The sequence below is a fragment of the Geosmithia morbida genome (assembly GCF_012550715.1).
Source record: "Geosmithia morbida isolate 1262 chromosome Unknown scaffold_1, whole genome shotgun sequence".
NCBI lineage: Eukaryota > Fungi > Ascomycota > Sordariomycetes > Hypocreales > Bionectriaceae > Geosmithia > Geosmithia morbida.
Genome location: NW_023336188.1, coordinates 2,424,628 through 2,442,381, shown reverse-complemented (window position 1 = coordinate 2,442,381; position 17,754 = coordinate 2,424,628). Strand labels below are relative to the sequence as shown.

Here is a 17,754-nt window from a genome sequence, read left to right as displayed (position 1 = left end):
AGCTTCCGGCGGCCCCCAAAATCTCAAGACTATCCTCGTCTGGGGGGGCCCATAAGAAGCGGTCTCCATACCAGAGGCTTGAAAGATCCACTGTACGTTGGTTCTCCCCAATGGAGACATTGTTTTCGTTGTTGAAATCAGGGCCCGATCGTGTTCCTGAGATGGGATTGAAGGTCGTCCTCAAAGACGAATCCTGAAACTTGGGATTTTCTAGCAGATATCAATAGTTAGTTAGTCAAAGAGATGCAAACCACTCGAGCTACACCGCAAATAGCAGGCTTACCTAATACGTTCTGAAGAACTTCGCGAGCACGTAGGGCAATGTCCAGCGAGGAACCGAGTAATTGTAAGCAATCTACTGTCTGTAGTAGAGAATTCTTCCAGCCTGGAGAAAGTTTATGGCTTGGACTGTAAATGAGACACGTAGCTTGCACGAAACCGGCAGTTATCAACCAGGCAGTTGTATACCAAGCAAACCCCCTTCGGGTTGTCTGCATGGAATTTACAAACCCCGATATTGAACGGATACACTCATTGGCTGCCTCCAGACAAGAGCGTATAGGCTGGAAAGAGTCGTCAAGAGGTGCCCCAGACGCGATATTCTCGAAAAGAAAAGGTCGGTTCAGAACAATCCGCAAGTTAGATGATCTCCAAAGAAGAACTCGCTTTGGAAATTCTAACCGAGGCTCTAGAGCGTGATTTTCATCCAAATACCATGGTAGGCTTCTACACCATTGACGTATATCGTGTTCCAGGTTCATAGCCGTCGCATAGCTGGGGCGCCGATGTGTGAGAAGCTCATCGTGGATTGCGTTTGCCACCTTAGCTAGCTTGATCTGCTCAATGAGGCAAGACGCTGCGGTGGGCTCCAGTGACTCAGGAGGCAAGTCCTCCATGTCAACAGCTAAATTCATGTCGTCCAAGTTGGCTGGAAGGTGGACGTTGACGCCAACCAGAGACGCAGAAGGTCGACCTAGAGCAAGTTGCGCTCCTGACATAAAGACAAACAGTGTCCACCAAACCCGACGACGAATCTCCATTAGGAACGGGGTTGTATTTTGTACGTTGTGAGCGCTATGGGTGTCGAATTCTCGGTGTAGCCCGATGGAAAGAGCCATGCTGAACGAAATTCCTATTAGAATGAATCCGGCGTTTGGTTTATTGCGTTTTTGAAGATAGTTGGCGATCAGAGTTATTGCTTGAACGTATCCCAAAGAGCCCTTCTCTAGTATATCCATACTAAGGTGTTTGCGGATCTCGTTAAAAAATGGTAAATCGTTCTCAGCCGTATTGGGCCCTCCTACAAAAGCTCCGATGGCAAGAACAGAGTTGTATAGCAACGGCCACGATCCATCCTTAGGTTTGGGAACTGCACCTGATTGAATGTCAATAATTTAGATCTGACTTCACCAGGAGCCCCGGCCTGTCAATTTACCCAAACAGACGTACCTGAATGGCGAGCTCTAAACGTTCCTTCATGTAAAATGGGGTATGCTGGATGGTACAAGGAGAAATAATCATCGATATAGCGTCGTATTTCCGAAACTGGAAACGAATGTGCCTCTGGCACGTTTTGATCCTCCGATGCCGTCAAGGGAGAGGAACGAGATATCGGCAAATAAGGTGGGAGAGACCGGAGAAACTTGAGAGCTGCTATCCCTGACTGGGGCCCCGTATAGCCGGCCTTGTGCGGATCTGCGGTTAAAAAAGCCATACCGTCAATGGATCCTTCGGCATCTTTTGATTCATCAAATTCGTATTCTTCGGCATTCGTGGGCTCAACCGGTGATACCAATGCATCTTGCATGTCAGTCATGTCCGTAGCTGCGGCATCCCCAGTTGAGTTCATCTGTGCGGTGGTATCATCAAGAATACTCGGCGGTGAACTACCTTCATCTGGAGAATCTTTCGGGAGATCGCGAATGGCAGATTCTAAGTCAGTATTGGGAAGATGGATTTTCCAAGCCCTTTTTAGTGTTTCTATATTCTCCTGACTTTCCCGAAACCGCCTGGGTTCATATGTCAATAGTTGCAGCATATTTACAGTGGGCATATTGCACTGACCTCTGTAAAGAGACGAGTCTCTGGGACGGGGAGGAATACTGGCACTGCTTTAAATCTCGCGAACAGTTTGTACAGCAGTCACCCCCAGAGCAGCGAATCTTCCGTCGTTTACATTCGTCACATGCAAAAGACTTGCGCATCAGTCGCACTTGATCGTGTGGTTCCGCCATTTCCAAACGGCATGATTGTGTATGGATCGAAGATGAATGCGGGGAAAACCCCGGACAGGTGGAGTAGGTTCATGGGGAAGATCGTGATGCGCATGTACGATTATGTAACGCGGTGATTGGAGCTGTCTTACATCAGCCCAGCTTGTTATTCATTTATATTCATACTTATCCCTTCAGAATTACTCTCCTAGTATCGTGTAGTCGTACGTATTATATGGATATCCCTGTTCGGAAGCGAATGTGTCTTTACAAGTACATAAGCAGGGTCAGATACGTATGTGCTAAGAAGCTTGAGGACAATATATATAGCGCCAGCATCATGTAACTACAGATACTAAAAGCGGCTGATATATAACATGTTTTTTCTACGTGAAAGACGGCCTCAAGGGATATTCTCATTCAATCGTGCAATTGAACCGGGATTGATTTTCCGAACCTTAAATTGGGGGCCGGCCAGAAACCCGTCCGTGACCGTACTGACTATGATCTAGAAACGTAACAGTGAATCGTCACGGTACCACCTATGAGTATTATTTAGTACTGGGATGTGGAGGCATCCTGATGCTAGCTCGGTCCATCCCCGTTTTCCCAACAACCCCATGGGGAGCCTTGTCCGACTGGCTGTTGTGGACCTGGGGCACCGGATCTAGTCTCCGGTCCTTGACTAGCCTGGTAAATAAATTGTCTTACGTTTCCGCTGCCATGGACTCTTGATGGGGGTGAGCATTGCTTCTTTTGTATATACAGTCTTATGCAAATTTTGGGAATTTCACAATCTTTAACAAATATCGTTTATTACAAAGCAATTATCTCATTAACCATGTTAGAAGGCCATGCTCTAGAAGTCACTCTGACGGCGGCCAACTCGGCGGCACAGGCGTGGTATGGATATGATCAGGTATACATCTTTGCCTCTTCTACAGCCAGTCCGAAGGGTTACTAACATCCATGCAGGGTGTCGTCAGTGGCATGCTTGTAAGTGCGGACTTCATCAAAGTCTTTCCACAGACGAAGAAGTCCGATATCCAGGGGATCACCGCCAGTTGCTTCTCGGTAAGTATCTGGGTCTCAAGCATTGCAATCTTTGACTCATAAAGCTGATATTGTAAGCTCGGAAACCTCTTGGGCTGCTTACTCGCCGCCTGCTATGGAGGCCGCCTAGGACGAAAGAATACATTAAGAATAGGCGGCATTATCAGTGCTACCGGTGCCATTCTTCAATTTACGGCATATTTATTCCCACAATTAATCGTCGGGCGTGTTGTGAACGGCATTGGAAATGGTATGTCACCTTCTCGCCCCTAATAGTGGTCGCAGTACTGAAGCGACAACCCAATACAGGCATGCTGTCTTCGACTTGTGGCGTTTTTCAAGCCGAGTCCTGCGCCAGTAGCCGTCGCGGGAAGCTTTCCGTCATTGTTGTGCTACACAATGTGGTGTTCTATTGCATCGCAACATGGTTGACATTGGCATGTTCCTTCGCCTCGGGTGGCTGGCAGTGGCGGCTACCTCTCGCTCTACAGGTAATTCTATATTATGGTCTTCTCACTATCCCATTGAATTGCACAACTAACTTCCCAAGCTTGTTCTATTTCTGTTCATGATGATATTCCTGGCTTTCGTTCCCGAGAGCCCACGCTGGCTTTTGATTAATGAGAGAACTGAAGAGGGGCTGGAAGCAATCCGCAGATATTCTGGGAATGGGATGTCTTCCAATGACCCTATCATACAAGGTGAATTTAGATCCATCAAAGGTGCGATACTCATAGAAAGTCAGGCCGAGATATCTTTCAAGACTGTCCTTACTCGCCAGGACAACTCTGGCCATCTGAAACGTCTTCTCCTTGGTTGCGGCGGACAATTCATGCAGGTAAGTGTCGGTGATTTCCAAATCACCCTTCATTGTAACTAACGACTAAATTTTACAGCAATTTGGGGGAATCAACGCCCTCAACTATTATTTTATCATCATCTTAACGAACAACGTCGGACTGGATGAGCTTCTGGCACGAATACTGACTGGGTGCAACGCGACCTCGTACATGATCTCGTCAGCTTGCGCTTTCTGGGTTATCGACAAATTCGGACGCCGCGTGCTGATGCTCACCGGCCTTACTTTGCAAAGTTTTGCATACGTAATGGTCGCTCTCTCCGTTGCGCTGTTATCAACCGCCCCCTTCGAGGTAATATGGTATTCTATAAACTGATATGCTCTTGGCCTACCATGTTAACGAAATCAGTGGGGTATTGTCGCTGTTTCATTCCTATTCTTCTACTATGCAGCATTCGGATGCACATGGGGGATGGTCCCTTGGGTGTACCAATCTGAGGTCAACTCATTGGCTATGAGAACAGTCGGTGCTGCTGCTGCAACATCTTCCAATTGGCTTTCTGGCTTTGTCTGCACCCAATTCACGCCTTCTGGTATCGAAAACATCGGATACAGATTTTACATCAGTGAGGCCCTTTCGTCGCTTGTTCGCATTAAGGGCGTTGAACTAACCTTGAGTCCTGAAGTATTTGCCGTGTTCAACCTTGGCTTCATCGCTATTGTCTATTTCCTATACCCTGAGACAGCGAACCGAAAACTTGAGGACCTCGATGCCTATTTCGATTGCGGCTCTGGGCACTCTACTATTATCCCAATCGGGGACAAAAGTGCAAAGTCATCCAAGAGGCCACAGGAAGCGATCGAAGCTGAAGCCAGTCGGGTGGCAATGGCTACAGCGATTGATCACAAGCCAAAAGGTTCCACAGCTGAACACGAGGAGGACATTAGCCGTACGGTCAGAAGGTGCCACGCAGGTATATTGGACACTTGAAATGACGCCCTGGTCTCTATGACGCTGTTAAGCTCTACAACTACGAGCACCATTGGGTCGTTACTTGTATAAGGGAACAGATTGCTATCTTGTCGGACTTCAATGAAGTAGTAGCCTAATACCAACGTATTCATCATTTGACGTGTATTATCAACGGGCAAACATTTCCGATGGTGTATAAACTGCAGTCGGACGTGAGGTTGTGTTGCATAGCGGCATATTTCCCCGCACCGACGCACAGTTCTAGTATTCATTCGGTTGAAGCCCGAACCGAGGATGCACTTGCGGCGGGCTTATCGCCGAGTGGAATCGCAGAAAGGATTGGTTTACATCTCATATCTGACGATTTTACACGCTACCGCCTCATTATGATAGCTTTTTTGGAGCGCCGAAAAATACACCAGAAACCCTCACTTTGTTTCATAGCGACAGTATGCAGGCAGCGTGAGCAGGACATGGCTCGGCATAATCCCCGGTCGCGACTTCTTCACATACAAAGGGGACGAGACCTAATGAGGGGAAAAGATATGTCATGGCCGTATTATTTATATGTAGTAGCTAGCGGAGAACAGCGCCATAGTACCCTAATCACGGACCTCGCTACTTACGGTTCCCAAAGATGTCTTTACGCCTCGAAAATAAGATTGCTGTTGTCACCGGCTCGTCGTCGGGTCTCGGCCGTGCAATTGCGCTGCGCTATGCTCGGGAAGGTGCATGTGTCGTATGTTCTGACCTAAGACCAGCGGCTCGAGCCCCAGACCTTGAGGATAGCAATATCAAGACACATGAGTTGATCCGGCAGAACAACGGAACGGCCATCTTTGTCAAGACGGATGTCACTTCTGCCACCGAATGGGAGAATCTTGTCAAGGCCACAGTCGAGGAATATGGAAGGTTGGATATGTAAGTGAACCATCAAGTTGATATCTCGACCATAACTGAACCTTTCATAAGATTGGTGAACAACGCTGGGGTTGGGCTGGAAGCACTTAGACCTCCTGCTCAGGTTCACACGACAGACGAGGACTTATGGGACAAGACCATGATGATTAACTCCAAGTCTGTATTCCTCGGGTGCAAGTATGCTATTCAGCAAATGCTTCAGCAAAGCCCGCATGCATCTGGAGATCGAGGCTGGATTATAAATATTTCCTCCATTATGGCCCTCATCGGGGGGCCTAGCAACCGTTGGTCTCACCCCAACCCCCGCTGGTAAAAAAGACCTTGCGACGACTCACTGAATATAGCGTCGTACTGTGCGTCAAAGGGTGCTGTGAGCAGCCTGACCAGGCAGGTTGCTCTTGATTACGCACACAAAAGAATCCACGTCAATGCTATCTGCCCAGGATGTAAGTTGCCTCCCAAAATTAGCTAGAATAGTGGGCAAATATTGACTACGCCCAGATATTCGAACGGCTATATTCAAAGAAACTACCTCGCGCGAAACAAAAATTGAAGATTTGGAAAGGAAGCATCCTTTGAATGGTCCAGGAGAGCCGAGTGATGTTGCAAGCTTCGCCGTGGTTCTGGCAAGCGATGATGCACGCTGGGTTACCGGAACTTCCATGCCTATTGACGGAGGCTACACTGCGCGTTGATATGACCGTATGTTTGTTATTTTTATGCAGTTGATGAGAATTATAATCAGAACGACACAAAATGATGACCCATGTTTAAAATGTTAGTGATTGAGAAATCTGGGGGGATCTCTCAGCAACTATGTTCTCCACGCTAAACGAACCCCGTCTTTCCGTTTAACTATTACATGTCTTTCTTAGCTTTAATTGAAGTCTCTTCTAGCATGAAAAAATCGAAGCTTCTTCGGTATTAACTGTACCGAAGCGCGAAGGGGTTTAGAGAAATGACGTGGCGCAATTGGTTTCGGGCACCCGAAGGGACCCACGGGCAACATCACATGTATTAATCTGTACATGGCTTCTCATTGTTTCAACACATTAATACACCAAATCTTGTCCCCTGCGAAAAAAGGCACTACCATTACTAAGTTTGGACTTCAAAAGTAGTTATCAGAGAGCTTCTATGACTCGGAGTTATGTCCGTATGGTAGTATGTGCTGTGTCGGAGCCGACTCGGGCAGCATGTTGTCTGATGCAGGCTCCCGGATATACCCCGCTAGCGTGATGTAGTCTAAATGCTTGCTCCGTACTCCGCAAACCCCCCCTCTGACTATGTGGAGATCGACCTGAAGCATAGCAACCCGACTCGGGGGGGATAGCTTGGGGTAAATCTTTGTCGGTCTATTACTTTAAAACTGACTGACCTTGGAGTAATGAATATTTCCTCTGGCGGATTTAAAAGTTGTAGGACAACCCTAGCAAGAGCTGTTGTTCTTTCACTTAGCAACCCTCCTTTTGCAAAACGCCTGAAATTCCCACGATATCCATTACTTACCAATCAACATGTCTCCCATCGCTTTAGATCAGTCTGACCCGGCCTCCCCGAAAAGATTCGATCATGTGATTAATCTGCCGCAGACGGTCCCGGTCGTCCCGCCGCCAAACGCCTGGAGGGTTGCCACTGAGTGGCTAAAGGACCTGGAATCGGTCTTCTCTTCCAAGGACCTCTCTAGCCTAGACGAATTGTTCCACGAAGACTCTTGGTGGCGTGATATCCTTGCACTTCAGTGGGATTTTCGCACCATCCATGGACGAGACGCAATTCGAAAGTTTCTGGAGGGAAACCAAGGATCATCGTCTCTGACTGCGTTCAAAATCCACGAGTCCGGGAAGTTCCAACCCCGTTTTGAGGTTGTCGACAAAGACACTGGCTTTTCTTGGGTATCATCAATGTTCCATTTTGAAACCGCTATCGGTCGCGGATCTGGTGTTTTACGCCTCACCCAGGAACAGCCTGGAATCTGGAAGGGATTTTCCGTTTACACCACGCTCCAGGAGCTAAAGGAGTACACTGAGCCACTCAATGAGAAACGATGGTATGGTACGATTGATTCTATGCCGGGCGGACTCGCGAAAGGCACATGGGTTGAGCGACGCCGCCGTCAGAAAGAGTTCATCGATGAAGACCCACAGGTCCTCGTAATTGGAGCTGGTAGGAAAATCCCCAAGGCCGAGGCTCCTAATGTACCAAAACATGTTTTTCTAATTGTGTATTGTTTAGGCCAAGCCGGACTGAATGTTGGCGCCCGTCTTCAGTCACTCGGAATGACTGCTCTAATCATCGACAAGAATGACCGGGTTGGAGACAATTGGAGAAACCGCTACAGGGTGAGTTCACGCTTACGTTTCCCATCCCTGCATTCGTGGTGCTGACTAGAGATGCAGACACTTGTGACGCACGACCCGGCCGAGTTCACGCACATGGCATACCTGCCATTTCCTAAGAATTGGCCCCAGTTCACCCCCAAAGACAAACTTGGCGACTGGTTTGAAGCCTATGCCTCCATAATGGAGCTTAATGTCTGGACAAAAACAACACTTCTCAATGCAGTCTTCCACGAGGCCAAGTCCGAATGGTCTGTTGATTTGGTTCGCGATGGCGAGAAAAGAACATTCAATCCAAAACACATCGTCTTCTGCACCGGTCATGCCGGAGAACCACTAGTTCCATCATTCCCCGGGCAAGAGGATTTCCAAGGAGAGGTTTACCACGGAAGCAAACACCAAGATGCATCCCAGTCCGACGTTAAAGGGAAGAAAGTCATTGTTGTCGGTACCGGAAACAGTGGCCATGATATTGCCGAAAACTTCTACGAGAATGGTGCGGATGTCACGATGTTGCAGCGGTCGGGGACCTATGTTCTTTCCCTCGATAGAGGAGTTTTCATGCTCCATGAAGGGGTACACGAAGACAACGGGTGAGTGTTGCCTGTGCACATGCAACTCGGCATTCTTCGTATTAATTTTTTACAGACCACCAACCGAAGAGGGCGACATTGTATGCGAAAGTCTTCCTTACCCGGTTCAGTTCGCCTTGTGCAGAGGAGGCACCAAGAGAATATATGAGGCCGACAAGGAAACAATTCAGGGCCTTGAACGTGCTGGGTTCAAGATGGACTACTCCATTGATGGGGCAGGGATAGCCCGGCTTTATTACACCCGTGGGGGCGGATATTATGTTGACGTTGGTTGCAGCAAGCTCATCATTGAAAAGAAAATCAAGATCCATCAGAGCCCTGGAGGTATCTCCGGATTTACACGCGACGCTCTGATTCTCAAAGATGGGACCCGACTTGAGGCCGATGTGGTAGTCTTGGCAACCGGCTACGATAACATGAAGACGACCGCACGGAAAGTTATGGGCGACAAGGTCGCTTCCCGGCTCAAGGATGTGTGGGACCTCGATGAAGAAGGAGAGCTGAATGCGGTAAGTGTTGGCTATTAAGCGATTTTCTAGACCAAAGCTAATGATTGCTTAGATGTGGCGTCCAAGCGGACATCCCAACTTCTGGTATATGGGTGGCAACTTGGCGATATGTCGCATATATTCCAAATACGTCGCGTTGCAGATCAAAGCACAGGAAGCAGGTCTTAACTAGCTACCAGCTGTGTTCTAAGGATTAGAAGCACCACGAAGTAATCGCAGCATGATATTCAATAGGGTAACTTCCGACGACATATCCTTGAAATTCCCTTGTCTTATGTGTCTTCCCAAAGAATAAATTCATTACTGTATTCGAGTGGAATACTGTCAGGTTCTTTCCTTCAATCCATATTGTAGGCGATCTCTTCCTGGCTGGTTTGTCTCACATTCCCCATGGAGCAGATTGTGATGTCTACCTTTAAATGCCACACCATAGCTGATCGCGGAAACTTTTTGAATTAGTGGGTTGACGACGATTCAATAGATACGCGGCACTTATATACATGGATTTTATCCTTTTTTTTTGTATCTATCTAAGAAATCGACTTCACATCCCCATTGAGGAAGTTAACCTACCGAAGACTTAAAAAAAAAAACATCTTGCGCATCAACTCCAGAAGACGCCAGAAGCGACAAAAACAAAAGCTGCGTCGAGATGTCATGGTGCTTCGTCACATTTTACGGTCTCAGGTTTAAAAAGAATGATGCCGGTCTTTCAATCGGGCAATATGAATAGTGGCTGGCCTACCTCGCGAAATACTTAGCTCCCTCTATTGGAAACCCGCGCATTATTTCTACGCTAGGTGTAGTCTTGTCACTTTTAGCAGTTTCATAGTTTTACTTTTATCAAACCCCCAATATTGTCCACTAGTATATATCTTTTGGCGTCTTTTTCCTTCGAAGAATATATTGAATTGTATATACACTTACGTTGGGAGAAATGCAGCTGACCCTTAGTGGGTGTCACTCCTGTACCAGCGACCATCTCCATCAACGATATTGCCCCGCTTCTATTCAAGATAAGGACCATGTTCATATCTTGTTTACCATGGGATGGTCGGAGATAAACGTGTATGCAGATTTGATAAGATATTGTTGCCCTCTCTTCTGGAGCGTGTAAATCTTTGTCTCGTAAGACTCAAGTGAGGTTTTCGGCCCATCGCAAGATGCGGATTTGATGAGACTTTTCTATCCTAATCCAGCACACTTGAAAAAGTTGTGGTTTAAGTGGAAACAGCAAAGTAATGATTTCAGCCATTTTGATTGCAATGTTTTCATGCTCGACGACGATTCCTATATGTCTGATCTGGACTTTTCAACCAACCACCCCGGCTAACTAGTAGAATCGTAGAACGCTACCCAGTTCAAGGTTAGATGCCCAATGATCTTTCTGCACTCATACATAGTATGGGATAAGTCTTTCGATTCTCAAATATCCAGTATTGCTATACTTTGTGGCACATGTACGGAGGAGTGGCGCAGTGATTGACACTTTGTATCAAATTGGGCGCAACCCTCGACCTAGATACGTACGCTCGCCAAATTCTCTCTCTGCGACCTGAAATAAGGGCAAGCCCTGAAAATAACCACCTTCGGGCTTGCCAATTGCCTCCCAGGTACTTTGTGCCTCCTCATCCCCGATAGTAACAAGGGGCTTTCCAGTCCCAGCAGATGAAGCATCCGCTGCCAACTGGACCTGGCAACACTTTTCTAACAAAACAAACCAGGCTACTGTAGCCTCAATGGTAGGTCCAGCCGTCAACAGGCCGTGGTTTCCCAGAAGAGCAGCTTTCTTGTTGCCCAAGCACTTGGCAATCTGCTTGCCCTCATCCGTGGCGAGCACCAGGCCAGCAAATTGGCTAAGAGGGTGGTCAGCGAATTCGCATTTCCCCAGAAACTGACACATATAGAGACTTACGGGTACAGGACATGGTCGTTGTAGAATGTACAAAAGTCCTGTGTCAGCATATCCAGTGTCTTGCCCGTAGCGCACATGGCACGACCATAAAGGCTGTGACAGTGGGCAGCACACAAAACATCCGGCCTTGCCTTGTGGATCTCAGCGTGAATAGCATATGCCGCTTTGATGGGTTATTATTCGATATTTATAATGAACAATACCAATCAAAGCGTGTGGCTTACCATAGTTGAGCCGTAGATTGCTTCCACCTTCGACCACCTTTCCGTTATGGTCGACTCGAATGAGGTCATCGTCTGTGATTAGAGAGAAATGCAACCCTAGTATTTGTCAGTGAACCGCATTGCTCTCACTTTATAATAACGGGCTGTCTTCTTACCAAACGGATTCACCCAAAAGCTTGTTGGGTCCACGGGGTCTCTCATCGTAATGTGCCCAGCAACGCCCTCTGCGAACCCAAAATTGGCAAAGACACGGTAAGCCAAGGCCAGTCGGTGTTTCAAAAACCTTCGTTCCTCATGTTTATCGTCGAATGTCGGTGCAAGTGTTTCTTCGTCTCGCACAAAGGCAAGAGAGGGATCCCCTGATCGGTGTTTTATCTCGGCCTTGGGCGCTGATGGAACGGGATCAGCAGTTGGGGCCATTACTTCGATGGAGCTGCGTATGCTAAAAGAGAAAGTAACTCTCAGAAAAGAAAAAATATCCGGGATCTCTGATACAACTGGTCTTTTACTAGGCTTTAAGGAAGTTTGTGAGACGAAACCCAAACAGCGTTTTGACCCGCGTTGCGTTGGCTAAATAGCATGTTGTCCGCGCCCAAGAACATTACTTGTTCACTGGCCTGATAACTCTGCGGGGCAAAATATTTCGACATTGACAAGTAGCATTGCTCATAGTAATCAACCAACTCCTAACTGTCCTCCTTTGCCGTTTTGTGGAAACATTCCGATTACCCGCGACGCGCAATTCCCCGCACTTATATCTAAGGACTATCAGCGGAGGCTGCTCACATTCTCATTAGCATCACTGTGCCTCTCTGAGAAGAATCTCTTTCTATCCCTTTCTATCGATGTCTGTCTCGGCCTCAAATTCATTATATTAGTCTTAGTCTCGGGGGTTGCGAGGGACCTTGAAATGCGCAACAATGGGATATTCGTGTGTTTAATAGTCCTGGTTGCAATGCCGATGCTGTTGCAGATAATGTTGTGGCATTCCACTTTACCAAGCGACGCAGCGTTCTTTCAACCATGCGTGTCTAGTAGACGTGTTATTGACGAGGATGGAGATACTTCAGGTGCCGGTACATGTTTTGGAAACAGAGCCTAGGGGCCTCCAAACAAGAGTCTTGTTGGGACCAGAAACCCTTGGCCTCAACTTGCCCATAACACCACACACTGGTTGGGTTGGCATAGAACCATTTACCGTAAACTTATTTGTGTCAAGGTGGAAGACTTTTTCGCCGGCACTATTGAAAAAGCTAGGTTCCTCATAAATGTCCATTAGACACAGGACTACTTCGTATACGTTTTTAACTTAGGCTTGCTTAGTCTTCACTTATACTTATGATACCCTTTATTTGTACCTAATTATTCATGGGTCCATCCACGTTTCTGGCGTTGGTTGAGAAGGAGAAGCACAATTGCGTGTAGCCGAGTATGTTTAATTCTTATATCATAATTTCTACTCTAGAATGCCTGCACATCAGTCCTAACGACCTCCTGGACGACCATCTCCAGAGTGTCCGTTTTATCTACCCCAATTTTCTCATTGTCCCTACTTTCATACAACGTCCTTCCCTCGGTCCAGATTCTCCTCAGTGTGTAAAGACTTGCAGATGGTTTCTTTTCCTCCCATGCCTGAGTCTCGTACTCCCGTAGCTTGTTTAGTGAAGTATAACCAACCGACCACTTACTCTCAGTCTGCCTTTCTATCTCCGAGAGGATAGCGTTCGGTGTAGTCGTGAATGAGTTTACTATAAGGGCCTTGTTGTCGCTAAAATCAGGATGTTTCAACGCTCCAACAAGGAGCCGGCCGACATCCGCCATAGTTGTAAGACTGATCTTCCCGTTGCCATCTCCAAGAAGCGTTGCCTCTCTATTCCCAACATCAAAGCTCCCCGCTTGCTTCTCCGCAGGTCTATAGCCCACGTACAGGTCTGCAAAAGGGCCCGTGACAAGATACGTGTACTTCAGCCTTCTGGAAGGATCGGATTCCAAGAATTCCCTAACCTTGAGCTTTTGCTGATGCGTCAACTCATTTGCTGAAGTTTCGTCATATGCAATGTCCGTGCCGTATTCCGACGGAAAGAAGCGGATTATGTTGGATGACGTTTCGGCAAGTCTTATAAGACGGATTTGCTTAGCTATGGCATTCCTGCCAACAGCTGAAACGATTGTATCAAATCCTGTATATCATGATCAGAAACCGTCTGGACCTTGGCTATCTAGATCGCACAATGCATCTTTGGACGTACCTTTGTAAGCTTCCAAGACATCATCATCATTGTCGACATCTCCCACAAAGACGTTAACCCCCCGGGATTTAAGTGCATCTATGGTTCCTGCTTTTTCCGTCGCTGTCTTCGACGAAGTGAACAGTCCGATCTTATCAAAAACACCACCGGCATTGAGCAAAGATTTTATCAATACTTTGCCGATGACCCCCGTGGCACCAAAGACCAGAATCTTCGTGCTTGGACTCGCCATTTTGTGTTGATAAAAGGAAGAGAAAAGGTTCAAATCAGCCAGGGGGTTGTACGATATCTAATAATTATGGAGCGAGCGGGGATGCAACCATTTGACCATTTGCGCAATCGGGCTGCCGCAATGGCGTGACGCTTGAACAAAAGTAAGCGGCATTTAAAAACAAGAAAATGGGAAGTATGAACAGTTTCGCTAAGGAATCTCTTTCTGAGCTGAACTCTCGATACATGCTGTCCTTCTACTTCCAGGCGGTGCAACTGACCGAGTGACGATATTATCTCGGGACGTGTCGGCCCCTCGAGGCAGGGGTCTGCAGAGAATCTCCTCAAGAGGCAAGAAACGGGTGCCTCCAAGGACGATATTTAGTAATAATACAGATGATACTTGTACATAATACCAGTCGAGGGCCACTCTGCCTTAAAAACAACGTCTCTTCTCTCTTCTTAATTGACTGCACTATACCTGTAGCAAATAACACATTATCCGATTTTAGCTTATAATTCTTCAGAATGGGTTAAATTCTCGCCGGAGTTAACATGTCGCATGCCCCAGATAGCTTGCCCCAAGGCTTTTATGTTTCCACCCTTTCGACTCTAAAAAGGTTGGCATAGCCGGCGACAACTTTCTCCCCGCACCGCTGGACTCTGGTTCTTCTGGAAACCGTGATCAATGTTCCGATGTTCTCATTCCGTCAACGACAATGGCTGGAAGCCTCGACACTGAGGTCTTCCTCAATCTTTGCCTTGACAGCAAAAAGGCTTCGAAATGCCTATGACAAAGGTCTTTTATCACTTGCGGACCTTGATGGGGACCCAGAAAAAGAGATGGAGGACGATCTAAAAAGCATCACGATCCCCAAGCTCATAATAGTCCTTGTTTAGCAAAGTAACAATATAGCTGTGGAGTACTGGACACCTAGTGCAGACAGATCAGGTCCATCACCTTCAATGAAAACCTTGAAGTTATCGGCCGCTCCAAAGTAAGAATACCTAGAAAACACAGTCACTTTCATCTAGGAAAGGTCATTCAGGAAAGGGAGGGCGGACTGGAAGAAGGCGCTTTGGTCAGCGATGCTTCCAATTATTTGGAACTAGGGAACGGTCAGTGGTCTTCCTTCGGGAAAGCTTTTGGATCGTAGGTAAGACATACTCCAGTAACAGGCGGGACGTCCTCCGACATCACAGGCGCTGTTGACTCAGTTTTGGCAAGCCTAGGACCATTGTAACAATGGACGGGAATAAAGTCGATATTGCAGTCACTGCATGCCGTCAGGAGGCTGCTGTGCCAGTCATATCTAGCATTGGAGGCAGGTAGTGCTCCCAATTCAGTATTCTCGACGAACGGCTTCATGTACATGCGCCACGCGGTGGCAGCGTCCTCTGGGAAAAGGTTTCTTTGAGAATCAATGTCAAGCTCATTGGACCCAAGAAGATGGGTGGATCCTTCATTGAGAATCCAGTTCCAGGCGTCATCGGTCCAGTGGCTTGTATGATCATCCTGGGTTCCCCAGAGCATCGGAACAAATTCTGCAAAGTCTTGCTTCTGTCTCTTCTACCTGTCCGTTGCCATTCACGTCATATATATTGAGAATATCAAGTTCGGCATGGAGACCAGATCTGCGGATCACTTGTTCAATGTGAATTGTTACTCCCCTTCTTAACCATTAAACAGGAACCCATGTGCGGCTGACCCGTCGCATAACGTACACGCAATGCGTAATACATTATATGATTAGGTCTATAGATAAGGTCTCTGGTAGTTGATTTTAAAGGATGAAAAGCTATCTATAAGTTATACAGGAAACAGGGGTCATTTCAATGCCCCTACGTCGCCAAGTAGAAGCACACGGATTGGGGCTTGTTGTGTCTTCTTGTAAGCGGTTTGTGGATGCCCATGCGGTGTCCAAAACTCTATGAAAGGAATCTAGTAGTAAAGATCCGAAGATCTTGACTCCGGGCAATCATTCCTATCAAAGTATCTTCCTATTGAAGCCATTGGCGATGCGACCCATTCAATAATACTCCATACCTGTGCTTCCAGTGGGCGACAACACACGATGACCCATAGACACAGAAATACAGCGGTCTCTACCTTCGTATACGTCTTGGGCCGGTATGTGATTGTCTAGTTGCTTCTTATGTTTAAAGAAAGGAAATCAATCTACGAGGCTATCTACGGTTGTGTGTAGCAGCAGCACCCCTGACTGCTTACTCATGCAATTTGGATGCCACATACCGTTTGGCATAGGGTAAGGCTCAAACGACATGAAGTTCCTGATCGTCTATAAACGGTTTACCTGCAGAATGCATGCGTGTATGCACGTGCGCTTTGAATCATCAATCAATCCCCATAGATGAGAGTCTTAACGGGTAAGGTTTGATCGAGAATTTGACTGCAACTAATGGTAGGAAGGCACCCGTTATCGTGATGCCGATATAGCCAGAGAGACTATTTGCATTGACGACTTAACGCGCGTTAGACGCGCTGGGTTCAGTAAATTAACAAATGGAAGTGGGGAAAGCCCGCTATTTCACGCAGAACGCGACGCAATCATCAAGCGAGCGAATATCTTCCTGGTATCGTAGTCGTCCATCTTCAGACTCTCCGCCTTTCACAGCTTTACTCAGACAGCGCGGCTGCCACCCCGAGATCGCCATCACTCAACCACCCGGTAAATCGGCATTCAAGCCACCATGTCGGACGCGAACGCGACCACTCCCCGTGTTTTCATCGCACGCCACGGTAAGACTGTCCTATACGATAGACAGATACAACTGCTAATGTAATATACTTGGCTAGGTGAAACGGCTTGGACCAAAACTGGACAGTGTACCGGCAATGCTGAAATAGAGCTGACGGAGGATGGGGAGCGACAGTCCCGTGGAACAGGCAGGATGCTTGTCGGGCCGGGGAAATTGATCGATCCCGCTAAGCTCAACCACGTGTTCTGTAGTCCGAGGAAGAGAGCAACAAAGACCCTCCATCTTCTCCTTGGCGACGAGGTCAAGGCTACGTTGGACGAGGAAAACAAGATTTCTATTACCGCTGACATCACTGAGTGGGATTACGGCTCCTACGAAGGGTTTACACCCAGCGACATCAACCGAAAGCGAGCGGAGCAAGGCAAGGCTAAGTGGAACATCTGGGTTCAAGGATGTGAAGATGGCGAGTAAGTGACGTGTTTCACTGGCGGCTGAGGTGCTGAAACAACAAATCTTGACATTTATTCTTCAGAACTCCCGAGCAGGTTCAAGGGCGTCTGGACCGACTTATAGGAAAAATCACAGAGATCCAAAAACCATTCATGAATGGCGGCGTGGCGCCTGATATTCTTTTGGTACGTATGGATATGCATGTACCGGCTAATTTTAATGTCTCACTGCCGGGGATATGCAAAGCTCATTGCTAATGAGCAGCTATCTTTCTTCAAGGTTGCACACGGGCACATACTACGCGCCTTCGTCAAAAGATGGCTGAAGTTTCCAATGGAGTTCGACTTTCCGATGATGATGGAGCCAGGTGCTGTTGGAGTCTTGAGCTATGCTCATCGAAATGTGGATGAACGCTCTATACTTGTTGGAGTGGGCCTATCGAGTACAGACTAGCTACAATATAGTTACTACTTACTGCTTCCTGGTGCACCGTACAAGTACATGATCATCATTGTGCCGTAGATATTAGACGTGGAACAATTACGAGACTGCATCGCCATGGTGCAAGTTCGAGCAGTTGGCCTC

General features: G+C 47.3%; 8 protein-coding genes across 8 annotated transcripts; 5 read left to right on the top strand and 3 right to left on the bottom strand.

Moving 5' to 3' along the window:
* Positions 1–137: 137 nt before the first annotated feature.
* Positions 138–1,849, bottom strand: GMORB2_1506 (Fungal trans; the record flags this gene model as incomplete). Its single annotated transcript, XM_035463488.1, has 3 exons — positions 138–193; positions 284–1,369; positions 1,450–1,849. The coding sequence occupies 3 exons, from the start codon at positions 1,847–1,849 to the stop codon at positions 138–140; spliced, it is 1,542 nt and encodes a 513-aa protein (XP_035324912.1).
* A 1,205-nt stretch (positions 1,850–3,054) lies between these two features.
* On the top strand, positions 3,055–3,329 carry GMORB2_1505 (Sugar (and other) transporter; the record flags this gene model as incomplete). Its single annotated transcript, XM_035463487.1, has 2 exons — positions 3,055–3,132; positions 3,189–3,329. 2 exons carry the CDS (start codon positions 3,055–3,057, stop codon positions 3,327–3,329), a joined length of 219 nt encoding a protein of 72 aa, XP_035324911.1.
* A 769-nt stretch (positions 3,330–4,098) lies between these two features.
* Positions 4,099–5,056, top strand: GMORB2_1504 (uncharacterized protein; the record flags this gene model as incomplete). The annotated part of the gene is made up of 3 exons (XM_035463486.1): positions 4,099–4,104; positions 4,163–4,417; positions 4,475–5,056. The coding sequence occupies 3 exons, from the start codon at positions 4,099–4,101 to the stop codon at positions 5,054–5,056; spliced, it is 843 nt and encodes a 280-aa protein (XP_035324910.1).
* Positions 5,057–5,675: 619 nt separating this feature from the next.
* GMORB2_1503 (Short-chain dehydrogenase) lies at positions 5,676–6,654 on the top strand (the record flags this gene model as incomplete). The annotated part of the gene is made up of 4 exons (XM_035463485.1): positions 5,676–5,959; positions 6,011–6,243; positions 6,304–6,405; positions 6,461–6,654. The coding sequence occupies 4 exons, from the start codon at positions 5,676–5,678 to the stop codon at positions 6,652–6,654; spliced, it is 813 nt and encodes a 270-aa protein (XP_035324909.1).
* An 822-nt stretch (positions 6,655–7,476) lies between these two features.
* Positions 7,477–9,572, top strand: GMORB2_1502 (putative flavoprotein CzcO associated with the cation diffusion facilitator CzcD; the record flags this gene model as incomplete). The annotated part of the gene is made up of 4 exons (XM_035463484.1): positions 7,477–8,301; positions 8,359–8,891; positions 8,947–9,400; positions 9,453–9,572. 4 exons carry the CDS (start codon positions 7,477–7,479, stop codon positions 9,570–9,572), a joined length of 1,932 nt encoding a protein of 643 aa, XP_035324908.1.
* A 1,157-nt stretch (positions 9,573–10,729) lies between these two features.
* Positions 10,730–11,959, bottom strand: GMORB2_1501 (Ribulose-5-phosphate 4-epimerase/Fuculose-1-phosphate aldolase; the record flags this gene model as incomplete). The annotated part of the gene is made up of 5 exons (XM_035463483.1): positions 10,730–10,752; positions 10,931–11,256; positions 11,316–11,478; positions 11,540–11,635; positions 11,695–11,959. 5 exons carry the CDS (start codon positions 11,957–11,959, stop codon positions 10,730–10,732), a joined length of 873 nt encoding a protein of 290 aa, XP_035324907.1.
* A 1,041-nt stretch (positions 11,960–13,000) lies between these two features.
* Positions 13,001–14,020, bottom strand: GMORB2_1500 (Isoflavone reductase; the record flags this gene model as incomplete). Its single annotated transcript, XM_035463482.1, has 2 exons — positions 13,001–13,719; positions 13,789–14,020. The coding sequence occupies 2 exons, from the start codon at positions 14,018–14,020 to the stop codon at positions 13,001–13,003; spliced, it is 951 nt and encodes a 316-aa protein (XP_035324906.1).
* A 2,690-nt stretch (positions 14,021–16,710) lies between these two features.
* Positions 16,711–17,622, top strand: GMORB2_1499 (sedoheptulose-bisphosphatase; the record flags this gene model as incomplete). The annotated part of the gene is made up of 4 exons (XM_035463481.1): positions 16,711–16,759; positions 16,817–17,186; positions 17,252–17,354; positions 17,434–17,622. The coding sequence occupies 4 exons, from the start codon at positions 16,711–16,713 to the stop codon at positions 17,620–17,622; spliced, it is 711 nt and encodes a 236-aa protein (XP_035324905.1).
* Positions 17,623–17,754: the final 132 nt, after the last annotated feature.